The sequence below is a fragment of the Orbicella franksi genome, chromosome 8, assembly GCF_964199315.1.
Source record: "Orbicella franksi chromosome 8, jaOrbFran1.1, whole genome shotgun sequence".
NCBI classification, from domain to species: domain Eukaryota; kingdom Metazoa; phylum Cnidaria; class Anthozoa; order Scleractinia; family Merulinidae; genus Orbicella; species Orbicella franksi.
Genome location: NC_138152.1, coordinates 8,799,646 through 8,814,956, shown reverse-complemented (window position 1 = coordinate 8,814,956; position 15,311 = coordinate 8,799,646). Strand labels below are relative to the sequence as shown.

Sequence of the window (15,311 nt, the reverse complement as noted above, 5' to 3'; positions counted from 1 at the left end):
AAAGACCTTTTCCTCAGGCTCATTTTTGGGATCGAGTAGGGGGTGGGGGGGGGGAGGGAGGGCAGGGACCGGGCTGTTTCATAGTGGGATGCTACCTCTTAGATCAAAATGGCTCTCTCATAGCTCCATGGGGTAATCATTTATCGCGTTGCGTGCGCAAGTGCTTTGTTTTGAATGCTGTTTTTTACATTAGTTTTTACACCCAGTACTCTCAAACTTGTTACATGGGATAAGCAATGATAAAAGAAAGCGAAAACTGACAGTGAATTTTCTCGCGTTTCCTTCGTTGAAATTTCATAAAATTGTCAGGTTGGTAGTAAATATTTTACTTTAGATGGAGTTCGTTTTTTAGGTATATGTATCTGACCAGATTTTCCCCAGCGGTAAATGACATAGATTTGCAAAAATCTAAAAAGAAACTACATGCCTCTACGAACCCTACTTTTCGAGTTTAACAGTCCTATCTCGCCCGATTCGATGTACTGTGAAAATTTTAGAAAATCAGTTTCACCAAAGGAAATTTAAGAAAATCGCAAATAAAGTCAGAAAAACGGTAAACTGAAATCCGTTTGTTTGGGCATTTGTAATTCAAGACCAAAGGCCAAGATTTTAACAGAGATGATAATAAAACGTTGCGCTCGTGTTCACGTCATAAAATATCGAAAAACACTGATGCGCGCGTGCACGATCGTAAAACTATAGGGAGACACCTTGACTAACGTGATCGTGATAGTACAAAGCTCGGAGCTTAAGAATCATGAAAAACGCTCAGAGACCATCCGGGCCTTTTAGTTTCTTCCGATGCACGTGCAGCAGAACTCACTTCTCTCACAAACTTAAGATAAAATTTTGCAACTATATTGAAAGCAGCACAGGTTTGCCACAAATGAACAAGAAGACCTCAGGTGGTGTGGAATTCAGATGGTCTTATTGAAAAAAAAATGATAAAAACCTAGCAAACATTGAGTTGATACAGTAGCGTAAGATCGATAACAAAACCATTTACCTCACGCAACCGAAAGAGAAAACTTTTTTTAAAGCCAGTCTCCCAGAAAATGTAAAGCTTTATTTTAATACTACACAAATAACAAATGCAAATACTCAAGAAGCATGGAGAAACACTCGCTCTCCGTTTGTGTTTCGACCCTGTTTCCGGCTACACGGCTACAGTGCTTTTATCCCTTTCTTGAGTCCTTTATAATTATAACAGATTAGAATATAGCGGCTGCATACCGGCTATTTGAGCTGAACGGGCATCATTTGTTTTCTCTATACCGCATAGCTTTATGCACGACTGAAAATTATAGAGCACGTCCCCGATGTTGTGTTGCCAGCGCAATCACCGCCCTTTCTCAGACGAAAATCTTTTTGTTCTGTCAGGCTATATTCTAGACCAAATAAGAAAATAATGCACTTTTGGCGTCAAGAAAAACTGCTGAATGAACTGGCGCTCCGTTCGTGCGTCGAATGAGCAGTTTTTCTAGACCTCAAAAGTGCATTGGCAGCAGACTTTTTAGTACTAGTCACAAGGGGTTGCGTGTGCCGAGCGCGTGAGTTAAGCAGCAGCCATACAAATCTTGCTTGCTTTTTAGTCGCACGTGTTTCAAAAAGGGATCTTTGAAACACACGACGGCAATGGCAACTAGAGCATCACCGCTCAAAAGGCGTGCTGAACGGAAGAATGGATTATTATGCACGTTTTTATCCGGGGGGGGCACTCCCATGGAAAAGGTTGGGGATGCTCTTCGTCTCGTTTTATCCGGGGGTGACGCGTATTTGTCTCTTTTAAGATGTTCGAATGCAGGAGGAAACGCCACTACGTTCTGCCGTTAGTGTACTTTTAGGGTGGCAAATACAAAACGCTGTTATGTCCGTCTAAGTGGTAGCTTTTAGTGGTCAAATAAAACTTGAGCCACGCCCATATTGGTCTTGTTCATGTTTAAGCCATTAATTCACATTTTCTAATGCGCACCCCCAACCCGTTTTACAATACATAAATATACATTTTGTAATAAAACAATGATGAGTAAAACTTGTAACCTACTTAGACGGGTTTTATCTTTACCTTATTTATTTTGTTTTGTTCGTCATTTCCGCCGTTCCAAACGACATCCAGCGGTATATAATGTTGTAATTTCATTTCATAATTTGGTAATATCTAAACCTGAAGAAGGCTGTTTTGGCCAGCCGAAATATTGTTTTATTAAAATATACTACGTTGGGTCAGCCTTGCAGTAGCCTTTTACTTTTCATCGTTTTACTTTTGAAGTTGTGAGAATCAATCTTCAATCAAGCAGGATCTTTGCAGTTTATTTGTTTTGTAATAGACGTCCTCTTGTTATGTGCGTGAGGCTCCCGCACATTGTTCAAGTCGCGTGCCAGTTCTGTTTTAGAATTGCGTGACTCAGGGTATCTAAGAAAAGACATCGGAAATACATATCATTACAATGATCAAGTTTGACAGTTTCAATGGGGTCCGATCCATTGCGTCAAAGCGTTTCCTGTTATCAACAAGACAAACGTGCTTCCGTTTCCGACTACAAATATACGTAGTATTCCGTGATTAAAGCGTAGGTCTAGGAGAGGGTGTAGTCCGATAAAGTTTGGCTCAGGATCGGAATATCGTGGTTTTTTTTCTCTGAATAGTATGGTAGGCAATCAGAATGAGAGAGGAGAAACATAACATGATTATCAATAAACCTGTGAAGTTGGCGAAAAATCATGATCTGTCAAGTATCCTCAAAAATGAAAAATCAAAAGCTATCAAAGACAGCGTCTTCGTTTGAAGGTGATAAATGATATTGGTTAAACAAAGTCAGCAATGCCTACAGAACTTTTCCATGTTTTCGTTGACGATAGGAAGTTTAATAACTTATTCTTGACATTTTCCCAACCCTTTTTCGCGTCTGGTCGTTTTGATGCATTACGTAAGTCAAATCTGTAACGCGATAGGAAATGCTTGTAAGAAGTTCAGGTTAAGGGGGATTTTCCTTTGAGTGTCGAAAGTCGAATTTGATTTGCAATTACTATGCTTAGCGATTGGCTAAAGACTCGCGCCACTTCGTCATCGCCCAAATCAATTGTGGCACGCTCGCACACGTTTTCCCACGCTTCACGTACGTCTTATGCTTCGAGTTTTGATTGGTTCACTGGATCGTCTGTGTCCTTTATGATTGGCCAGAGTGACAACGGTACTTTGCTTTCGGTTTTACGACACGCAAACCACTCTAACATGTCTTATCTACAATTTAATTGTTGAAAAGTCGCGCAATCGTTTAGCGCCGATCGTTTTTACCTCGCGTCAACGAAACTGCCAGCCACGAAAGCTTCTTTTTATAATAATTTTAGTGTTTGAAATATTGCGGTGCTCGGCACCCCCTCAATGTTCCTGAACACAAAGATTCAGATCAGGAAATCATCATGTGATGGTCCATAGTATGGCGTCTGGTCATGCGGAGTTGTGGCTTCTTATAATAAATCTGACTTTCAACAACTGCCGAGGTCACAGTCCGCGGACTTGATAACTAATATCTGCATGTTAGATACGCAAGCCACAACGCATATCTGATAGACAAATACCTTTTTTCTTTTCAAAACAATATAATTTCAGAATATTTTTACCACACGCAAATCAACGTTTTCTTTGGGGGGCATCCCAGTTCAATAGCGCCTATTGATCAACTTATAAATAAACGCCTGCAGCGTTGGCAAACGGAACTCCATCCAGAAAACTAACTCGAACACGAATTCGATTGTTCAACTAAATGAGCAACCACTAACGAAACCGTGTCGTTCTTTTCCCCGTGAAGGACTCCCATAGAAAAAGACAGGGACGCTCATCGGGAATTTTGAAGAGGTACCAAGATACTATTTTGTGGGCGTGACTTGAATTTTTTTCACCCTGAAGAGGAACCAATTCTAAAACAAAACATTAACTGACGCTGACTTTATTCGGTATAAAAGGTTTCGCATTTGCTCCCGCTGTGGACCTTTTCAGGCTGAACACTCCAAGAGGTACCAAAACCGTGTTTTTAACCTCTTAAAGGTACGACGAGCGTCTCAGAACTTTTTTTAAGGGAGTTCCCCCCCCCGGTCTTTTTCATCCATTTTCACGCGTGCCAGCATGAGTGTGCAAGGGCGATGACATATGATCACGTGCTGACAAATGCCAGTTACGTTTAGGTCACGATAGGGTGAAATATCATCCAATACCATGGTGGTGTCACATGAAACGACCGGGGAGGTATTAAATAATAGAAACATTCGAAACGGCATCAATCTTTGAGCTCCGCAGAGGACTACGTTCTTGGTGCAACGTGTAGATATATATTTGTGGAAAAATATCGCTGGGCGTCATACGTCTTGCACCATGGCGGACGATATTTACTTCGACTATCAACTAAGCGGCCGGCCCCAACGTAAGAAGACGAAGGAGCGTCTTTGGAGCGTTCTCATCGCGTGCTTTGTGGCGGCGTTCGGTCCTTTCAGTTTTGGATATGGTATGGGTTATTCCTCCGCGGCAGTGACCCAGCTGGAAAACGCTAATGCTACAGACCTACATCTTGATAAAGAGGGTATCACCTGGTTTTCGGTAAGCTGTTTTATCTTTATTATATCATGTTTATCTTCTTTATTAGGCAGTTTAGGTGACATGTTCTCTTGCCTTTTGAGTATCGAAATCTTTCACTGTAAAGGCTTCTTATGCAAGCGCGCGCTCGAAAATGCTCTCCTGCAAGATATTGCTCGCCAAAATCTTTCTTGCCAAAGACAAAAAATTTAATTAAATGATTTCCTATGAAAACCTCGGTGGGGTATAATCACGAAACACCGAGTTAGACTTCGAATTGGACTTCAAGACAGCATGAACAGCGTCTCTGTTGGTTTCAAGACGCTCAGCTTGAATTCGGCTCTGGCTAGTCAGAATAGCGATTAGCCTGAATGCGTGCCGTAGAACCGGAATAGCGACTCTCAGAGCCTGTTCTAACCCCAGTGGCACTGGTAACGTAATATTTAGACGAAAAACATATGCACTCTTACGAAAGTGAACTCGAATTCGATTTTCTAACTCGATGCCTCCTGACTAGGAGAAGGCAGCGAACAGAAAAACCTTCAATTTATAAACTTATACAAAACAATTAAACTTTGCTTGGCTCCGATTTTGATGAAGTCAGCGGAAACACTGAACGCGCCCCAAATCTGCAACCTCGATAGGAAGCAAAGCCTCTCACAAGTCAACAAACCGATCAGGTTTCAAGTTTTAGTAAAAAAAAAAAAAATGTACCGACTTAAGAGACACTATTAAAAATTTATCTTTTTTCAGTCCCTATTCAAATATGTATCATTCTTCGCAATGTTTACGAGCGATTCGATCTTTGGACAATACAGCGCAATGTCTTAGCCTCAGTTGTTTGTGTCGAAAGGACGCGAAAATTGCTGAATGGCATATATTTTCTTATAGAATTAAAAAAAATATACAAACGGTAAGGCAAAGAGCCTGTGTGGGCTGCACGTGAGCTGAAGTAAAAACATCACGCTCTTGACAGAAAAAGCAAACATCATAGCTTTTTTTTGGAGAGAGAGATCTAGAGAAAAGAAAAGCACATCTCTTTTGACAAGAAAGACATCAAACACATGACAGTCACAACCTCTTAGGAAAGATGGCTGTTACGTAACACATTGTGTACTGCACAACGTTATCAGGTCTTGTAAATGTCATATCTCAGATCGGTTCTCGTGATTGAAAGATTCGCGTGATATTTAAGTCCCCTTGACCCCATGTCAATTTCGCTGTACTGAAAACAAAACGTAGCTCTTATCCGGTCCACGAATTTCACGTCTGTATAATTCGTTTTCTCAAAATAAAATCGTTTTGCTTGCATTAAGAACATCAGCAAAGTCAGGGATTTTAGAGTAGATGCAAAGAATTAAACTGCCCAAATTTCAACTTCGTAGCGTTCATCGCAACCAATTTATTACAAAAACAATGTTCAGAAAATTGTTTGGGTCCGCCATATTGGTTTACCACTTTGGCATACAATATGGCAGCCAAAATGGTTAGCAAGAGCAATCACAGATTTGATTTTGTTAACAATGAAGTGTATTTTATGTGAAGTATATACGAAATAACTCATATTTGAACTGCGGTTGTAGATGAAAGTGAAGAATAATCATCGCAGTAAAGTTTCCAATTTAAGCACTTGGAAAGAAGAAGCCTGAAAAAAAAGAAAAAAAAAAAGAAAAGAAAAAAGGGCTTCAACGGGATTTGAACCCGTGACCTCTGTGATACCGGTGCGATGCTCTACCTGTGTGTGGCTTCATAGCTCAGTTGGTAGAGCATCGCACCGGTATCGCGGAGGTAACGTGTTAAAATCCCGTTGAAGCCCTGATTTTTGTTTTTTTTTTTTTCAGGCTTCTTCTTTCCAATTGCTTAAATTGGAAAATTTCCTGCGATGATCATTCTTCACTTTCAATGAAGTGTATTTTACACTTCGGAATACTTTAGTTCTCATTTTTAACTCTGAATGGCATTTCTAAAAGCAGTTAGTAGGGTAAAAATATAGCTTTCTGTACTGTTTTGATTATTTCAGACTAGATTAAATTAAATGGGGTGTTTTAATTTTCAAAACGTTGTACATGTACCTCGAAAATGAGGCTCTCTGTTGAACGAAAATCTTGCCAGTGACTTGAAATTTACTCACGTTACGATTATGTTCAAAGAAACGCCTTTCAGGAACAGTGGTTTTCATATTAGAAAATTTGTTGACATTACGTGAAAACGATGGTTTTTGATTTGCTTATCTTTTTGGCCTTCTAATATTTTCACGCGTTTCAATTCTAATTTAATGTACTTGTTGAGGGTCTATTTAGAGAGCGATTTCGTTCATCCGTAATCTAATCGCTACAAATCGTGATATTTAGCTTCTTGAGTTGTCTTTAAAATGCTTGTACAAGCTCTTATTGCCGGCGGATGTCTGATGATCTCGGTGTGAGACACTGTTTCCTGAGATTAAATTCTTTCAATCTTCTAAGCCTGTTGGGCAGAGGACCCTTAACAGGACTGTTTCGTGACGTTAGCAATATTTTCTAATTCAAGTCAACTGAGACATTCAAAGTTGTCACTGACAGTCAGCCTATCCAGAAACCCACACGTTATAGGAGGGAATATGTGAAAAGTGATATGAGGGGCCGGGGGGGAGGGAGGGTGCTCCCTTATATGGGGTATATAATCTGAAAAAGGGTATGTATTTCACTCTGGCGTGGCATTGGGTCTTTTGTTTATAAGGAACTTTTTTTTCCGCATCAACATTGGCAAATGATTACCCCTTCTCAAATACTTACGCAAATGGAAACAAATTCTGGTTAACTGCAATGATATATTTGAGCAATTTAGAGGTCTGAAATGGGGTATTGAATTCTGGGGTTTTAAGGTTCGGGCCGCACACCCTCACCAACAACTTTGGAGAGTACCCCCTCCCCTCCCCGGATATGAGAAGCAATCAGTGCGACTTCCCTGTAGTATTCGAGTCAAGTTCACGCCAAGCGAAACAAATTATTAAACAGTAACAAATTAATAAAGCAAGGACTATCTTTTAGACATTTGTAAAGCAAGTCGACCAAAATAGTGCAAATGATGGACATTTACATGGCCTCTGCAAATTACATGTTGCGTTACTTGTCAAACCGTGTGAGCTGCTAATCTCATTACGTGTAAGAACCTCGCAACAGACATGCACAAGAACAGATCTTTTTTCCGTTGTAGCTTCTGAAGATCCTCTTCAAGACGTAATATTTGCCACTCGGGAAACTTGTTTGCCGGTTTTATTAAGAGAATTAGATTCGCCAGTATGAATGCGTTTGTACCGTACCAGGGCAGTGTATTTGGTCTTGAAATGTTAGCGTCAACAAGGAATGTCGTTTCTTCAACAAATGGGTCTCCTCTTCTCTGCATGGCGCTGCGTTTTTTGTTCTTCAAATTTAAAAAATTTGTAAAATGCGCCACATTTTCAGACGTTTTCGTTGCTAGAAGCCATCAAAAACTACTTAAAATAGCTGTCGCTTTTAATAACAAGAGACGAAAACACAACAGAGGTCATCTTTAAGTTCGAATTATATTACGAGAGTTTAGCCGGAAGGTCGCTCCTAGCCTAGTAGTAAAGAGAATGAGGGAAGTGATACCTTGATTTCGTGTTCTTTGCTTTGATCGTCGAATTTTTCCAGCGTAGTCACATTTGCTCATATAGTCAGTTACATTCTTCTCTCTCTTTATTTTATTTTTGTATTGCGATTTTAATATTTCAAGTGTAATGTTTCTTACAGTACACTCTTCGTTTTTTAGCAGAGTATATGGGCCAAACCACCCCCTAAATGTTTCGTCAGTTCTTGGGTATTTCACATTATTTCATATTACTTAAAAAGTATTGACTCTTTCTACACCAAACTTAGCAGATGAGCAGGAGACCTATTGCCAATTATATTTACGTGAAAAATGTCAGTAAATGTCAAAGTTGTGACGTCACAGTGATGACGTCATGTTTTTTGCCTGTCTTGAAGTTGTTAATATGCATATTTTTTACAATGTGTTCGAAAGAGCACATCAAGGGGAGTTGAAACCTGAAAAAATTTTGTCCATATCACAAAAATTAAATGAAATATGGCATTTTTAAATATGAAAAATAACTCTGCAAAATATGGGGTCCCCCCTTGAGAAAAATCCCCAAATTGGAGCCGTAATTTTGTTCCAGCAAATGCAGCTATGTTGCACATGTGATGTGCCAGATGACTAAAGCAAAAATAAAGAGGAAAATCGGAATAAAAAATTATCCCTCTAGTGTTATTGCGTTAAAATTAGTTTTGTTACGTCATAACCTGTGACGTCACCCGTTTTTTCACTGTTAATACCATCCTAACAGAGCCGAAAATCAAATTTCTAAAACCATACGATTTTTGACAACATCAAGCTTTCTATTTTTCTAGATTATTAGCCTTCCTAGAATAAAACTGAAAAAATAAACCAGAGAGACTGACTTAAGAAGGACAGTATGGTCAAGCAAATTCCGGAGGGGAGAACAAAAAAGTATTTAACTTACCATATCTCGAATAATAATCATCATAGCAAAAAACGGTTTCCGACATTTTACTCCTCAAGTCAAGGCCTTTCCAATGACATAATCTTTTTATCAGATTTTACAAAAAATTATAGCACGTTTTGGTGACGTCATCAATTATGACGTCATAATCTGACATTTTGTCACAACTTCCAAATTAAAATAAACTGGAGAACAAAGAAAGCTCATCTGTCAAACTTGGTTCAGAAATATATAAACCAAGCAAATATAGCCTTCATGAAACATTAGGGGGGTGGTTTGGCCCCTACGTGTTAATTTATAAGAATTTCAAGGCTGAAATTTGCGAACTTTTAAAAATATTTACAGAATAAGCCCGAGACTAAGATTTTGAAAAGAATATAACATTTGTGTCGAGAATTCGTTAAAACAATACAATTTTATGTTTTGTTTGTTTGTTTGTTTTTTTTAAACCAAACCGTATTTAAAAATTCTTGCTTTCTATACATCTAAACGGCAAAACTAGCCAAAAAAGCTAACATTTCTGCAGAACGTTAGGCTCAGATTTTTATAAAAACATTTTTTGCATGTTGATGGAATAAAATTCAATAAAATAAACATGTTTTTCAATGAACTTTATTCACCATTGAGAAGTATGGCGCGCAATGTAACACAATACAGACATCATAAATTTTATTTGATAATTCAGTTCTTGGGTACGTCCGTTAACCGTTACATCTGAAGTACCCCAAGAATGTACTTCATGTACACATCTTTCATTGATCCTGTTCGTTTGTTTCTCTCCTCAGTCTCTCCTCAATATTGGCGCCATGTTGGGAGGTCCTCTTGGCGGATGGATGATAGATTTCTTCGGCCGTAAAATCGCTCTCATGCTTACGGCCCTCCCATTCTCTGTTGGCTGGCTCATGATCGGCTTTGGAAAAGTGCCGGGCTTGCTTCACGCCGGAAGGTTTTTCTCTGGTGTTGGGGTGGGGTGTGCGTCACTCATTGTGCCGGTAAGTAATGAAGTAGTTCTGTTAGAGGTGCAAGAGAGGAAAACTGCTACCTGAGGGGAATGCAGGCGCAGCCAGTTATATCTTGCGTCTGCAGTCACTTCGTTTAGCCGATTTTTCTCTTCCTATAGACTAGATCTCCTCCTGCAGGAGAGAGAGCTCATTCAAAGTTTCTAAACTTCTCCTGGGAAAGCTTTCCGAGCCATAACCTCTGCTCGAGTGTAGTAGATTTTATCCCGGTTTACAAATGCCCAAACTTACATCCGTCTTTTCGCAACCGCTCGGTCGAGAGTGGAGCGCACTTTACATTAGGCCTTCGCGCCTCCTCACCAGAGTAAAACGATCGAGAGAATGCTTCAATGCGCAGCAGCGGATGAAGTGGAAATGCACATGCTTTACGGCTGCGCGCATCAGGCATTCCCAAATGTCCATGGTGCACCTCCAACTTTCTTCTTGCTTCTTGTTCTGATTGATTTTGTTGAAACATTTAAAAAAGACGAGGTGTAGTAGAGTAAATCCCCAATATAGGCCTTATTCCCAAGGTAATCCCTCTGAAGTTATCTTTATACATGGTTTGAAACTCTCCTCTCTAAAGAGGGATGATTTTGCAATCTAACCTAGTCTTTGAAATTTCTTCGTAGGTCTACATCTCCGAAACTGCCCCGAGTCGTTTTCGTGGCGCATTCGGTGCCTTCAACCAAATCGGGATCGTCACAGGCATTCTAATGTCGTACGTAATTGGTCACGAGCTGGACTGGCGTGGGTCCGCCATTGCAGGTATTGGGCCGCCTGCCGTCATGGTGATACTGATGATCTTTATGCCAGAGACCGCTCGCTGGTTGCTGGCTCGCGGCAAGGAAGAGCGAGCCAAAAAATCGTTGCTGTGGCTTCGAGGGCCAAATTATAAAATTGAGAACGAGATGGATGAAATAAGGGAGAGTCTCAGTAAGTGAAACTTCTTGTTCTAGAAAGTAATGGCGCTTTTCAGTTTGATGTAGGAAATTAAAGTTGAACCATTTACAGACTTCAAAAAAATCGTTAAATCTCTGTAAAATGTCCGCGTTTCCTTTGTAAATTACAATCTCTGTAAATTTGCACACTTACAGAGATTTTGTAACACTTTAAAAGGTCTGTAAATTTTATCACTCAAGCGTTTTAAATGATGAGTCCTTTCCTCTTATTCTAGCTGCTTCAATTTACAAACATTTTACAAACATTTTGTAATGAACAGAACTAAAAACTGAACAAAATGTTTGTAAAATAAATTTACAGACATTCTGCTTTTTAATAAGGAAAAGTACCAAGTCTGTACCACCTTTTTTTCCGATGCAAAGGCAATTTTTCGGTGTTCACCCAATTTTTATCATTGAAGAAAGACAAAATACAGAAGACAGCAGGTGAAACAAATGTAGGTTATAAAATCGTTTAATTCAGCGGGCGAAAGGGTTTTGATATTCGCACATGAGAATTAAAGCTTGTAATGCTCTTCCTCAATTGATCTCTTTGTGTCTCGCGCTCCACGCACAATGGAAACGATTTTGTTTACTTTTCGTGTTAAACTTCTCTAAGAGAGTAAATTGTGAAACATTTTGTCATATTTTTTTCTTCGCCGTTCTCCAACAGCTCAATTAACGCAAAACAAGTTAAAGGAACTGTCTCCCGGATTTCAGCCAAATTTTAGACATTCAGAAATTTAGAAAATGGCCACCAAATTGAGTGAAATATAAAAACAACTTCTTAAAACAGTGAAGGAAGGTTTCAATAACACGACAAATACATTCGTTAGAACGTATGGATGGTTGGGCGGTGCGGGTTTGAGTCCTGGCCGGGGGACATTGTGTTGATTTCGTGGGGAAGACGCTTCACCCTCACAGTACCTCTCTTTGCATCAATGTGTACTGGCAACTTAGTCAATGCCTGGGTAACCCGGCGATGGACTAGAATCCCATCCAGGGGGGAGTAGAAATACTCATAGTCGCTTCATGTTACAGACAGCAGGATAAACTCCGGCCTGATGGGCCACCTTACCTTTACCCTTATGCTAACAAACAATCATTCATTTTTGCTTCTATCAGATTTTAGAGACAGGATGTCAATCAGAGAATTCGCCAAACCCAGTCTCCTCAGGCCATTCGCCATCAGCATGACCATTCACTTCTTCCAACAGACAACAGGCATCAATGCTGTTATGTTTTACTGCGCAACAATCTTCCAGAAGGCTGGTTTCCAAGAGAACAGCACAGTAGTGTCCATTCTGATCGCCGTGATCCAACTCTTTGCGGCGGCCGTGTCCATTCTTATGATCGATCGTGGCGGCAGACGCTTCCTCCTGATCGTAGGCGGCCTAGGAATGTGCTTCAGCTGCTTCACCCTGGGAGCCTACTTCTACTTGACCATCAACGCCGTACCGACTCACGGATGGGTCGAGTTTGATATCTCGTGGGTAGCCGTCACGAGTGTCGCGGTGTACATCGTGGGATTTGCCATGTCATGGGGTCCCTGCACCTGGTTGATCATGAGCGAGATTTTCCCCGTCAAAGCCAGAGGAATCGCTAGCGGCATTGCGACTCTCTTCAACTGGTTCTGCTCGTTTGTTATCACCAAAACGTTTGTCTTGCTCATCGATGAATTCACAGAAGCTGGCACGTTCTGGTTCTACGGAAGTCTGGCGTTCCTCGCGGTCGTCTTTGTCTACGTATATCTCCCGGAAACCAAAGGCAAATCGCTCGAAGAGATTCAAATTTATTTCGAGAACAAAGTGCAGAAAAATGCGACAAAACCTGCGCAGCCGAGTGAGGTCGACGACGGAGTAATAGAAACCAGACTGTAAGGAAGAACATTGCAAAAAGATTACAAAGGCGTTGCACAACCGCACTGAAGTATCTTCCCCTCACAGCCGAGAATGCGTTAGAGCCTCGGGGTGGTAGGAACTCCCATGTCAAAGAAAGGTCGGAGATGCTCATCGTAAACTGTGAATTAAACCCTCAAAACGAAGGCGATCTGTGCGTAGCTCGAGCTTTATTTACTCCTGAAAGATGCCACTTTAAAAAGGAGGTGACAGCGTTTTGTAGTTGTTTCCTCGAAGGCAATCCTAAAAGTTACCTTGACAGCTGAAAATAGTGGCGAGACGACGGGCATCCCCGACCATTTCACATGAGCATAATCTAATCAGAGGAAACGGAAAGATCATATCAATGAAATAATAAAAACATGTGTATAGAGCCAGTTTCCTTAAGATTCATAGGCGCTTGCATAAAAACAAAAAAAGATAACAAAACAACTATAGAACTGTAGAAGTTAGGGTAAAACTTATGATATTTTGAATAGAAAATTAGAAAAAACATGATCTAAGAAAACAGTTCTTAAGTGCTTTTTAAGGAGGATTGTTTTAGGTGTATTTTTAAAAACCTTCACTGACTGCTGTTTCTGATCTCAGATAAAGAGTGTTCCATAGTGTTGGTGCTGCCATATTGAGAGTGATCTAGCATTTCAGTTAAAGGGGCTCAGTGACGGTATTTTGGCCACGTACAAAATAATCTTTCAATAGAAGGAAATCCAGCTGGAAATAGTGGTTTGCTAAGATAGAAAAACACCCTAGAGATAATAATAACCCATAAAGGAACAAGGATGGTTAAGCGATAACCTCGATTGCAAACGATTAAATTGAAAAATTTGGCTAAATTTTTCAAGATGCGCAAAACGTGACGTAGCTCCTTCAGAGTAGGTTTTTTGACGTTGAACACAGCGGAGAGATTGAGTTAACCAGAAGATAACGCATTTAAGAGGGTGCCAGATTGTAAAGTCGCCTCTAGATGCAAATTAGTAAAATTATCAAGATGATACGGTGTTTAGCAACTACGGCCATTGAAGAGTGATGTGCTCATGTTTTCTTAAGAGGGTGATAAGACAAGCTTGCTTTAACTTGTTGACCAAGCAGTTTAGACAAATGGAATATATTTTTGAATGGTGATTATTTACTTGGGATGTAGGAAAGAATAGCACATTTTGAAAAATTCTTAGTTTTAAAGTTTTTCCGCTTCACTGCCGCTTCGACGTTTTGTAGTATTACCATACGCTGTATTATAATTTATTTGTATTTACGTTTTTAGTCAGTGGACTTAAATAGATTAATATTTTGACTTGTATCTAGACTGAAGACCCAAAAAAGTCTCGAACTCTCTTTGCAAATAGAACTTAAAGTCCATAAAAGAGCTTAGTCGGTATTTTGAGATAATAACAACCATAAAGGAGCAAGGACGGTTAAGGATGGAGAAGATTAACACGGATTACAAACGACGAACATGAAAAAGTTTTAAGCCAAATTTTTCAAGATGTCGAAACCACGACGAAGTCCTTTTATGATAATAGAGGACTTAGGATTTGAGCACGAGGAGGAGATCGGGTACCAGTACGACTTTTGAATCCTAGTTTGCAGGCTCTAAATTATCACCTCACGCACTGATTTCAACCCATGAGTTACCTTCTCTACCTAAACCCAACATAAAAAGCGAGGGCCGCCTGGAAACGCCACTGGTTTGAAAATCAGAAAATCGTATTCGTACTCAATCTGGTTCTCTTAGTTCAGTCTAAAAGTCACTAATGTTTGCTTCTACACGTGATAAGCTTCGGACCAAGAAAATGTTGATCAGTGATTTTAGAAGAAAGACGTATTTTGGCCTATTTTCTTTCTCACGATGCAATTGATAAATGAACGCCGAGCTCAGTCTCATTTTACTTTGTATTATCGTAAACTGACTTATCAGTGTCATGGAAACGTTTTCTGTCCTCGTATTCAATTGTCGAGGTCGGGATAGACGATAAGAATAAAGAAAACCATGAACTATGAGATGCTGTTTTGTGTTAGCAGTTAATTCTCAGAACTAACTTTAAATGAAATTTATAGCAGTCAGTAGGGAGAATTTCCATTCAGATCGTAAGATTTTTACTACTTTAGAAAACTAGAATTACTCAAACGTTGCCTTTGAATTAATTTCACGAGGCATATAAAGAGGTTAACGAGGCATAAAGCTTTGCGTTAACGAAGTTGCAAAGTGCTACATTTTGTGACGTTTTACATGAATCAAAAAAAAAATGCAAAGAAACCCTCGAGATTGCTCTGGACGGACTGCAAGACACACACAAGCTAGAATTGTCGAGGGTGAGGTTTGTAATATCTCGCGAAGCAAGGCCAGCAGCTGTCTTGAGAATTTGGCTTTCATGCGAAAACCGACTGCAG

General features: G+C 40.0%; 2 protein-coding genes across 3 annotated transcripts in view; both read left to right on the top strand.

Moving 5' to 3' along the window:
- The window catches only part of LOC145494513 (uncharacterized), a 94,461-nt gene that overhangs the window by 25,134 nt on the left and 54,016 nt on the right, over window positions 1-15,311 (top strand). The window lies entirely within an intron of this gene.
- LOC145494525 (solute carrier family 2, facilitated glucose transporter member 8-like) overlaps window positions 61-15,311 on the top strand; it is a 16,426-nt gene continuing 1,175 nt past the window's right edge. The window contains exons 1-4 of the mRNA XM_081474017.1: window positions 61-4,591; window positions 9,872-10,078; window positions 10,717-11,020; window positions 12,151-15,311. The exon at window positions 12,151-15,311 is cut by the window's right edge and continues 1,175 nt beyond it. Of these exons, the coding sequence (XP_081330143.1) occupies window positions 4,370-4,591; window positions 9,872-10,078; window positions 10,717-11,020; window positions 12,151-12,905 (1,488 nt within the window). The 5' untranslated portion in view covers window positions 61-4,369 and the 3' untranslated portion in view covers window positions 12,906-15,311. The remainder of the gene's footprint in view (window positions 4,592-9,871; window positions 10,079-10,716; window positions 11,021-12,150) is intronic.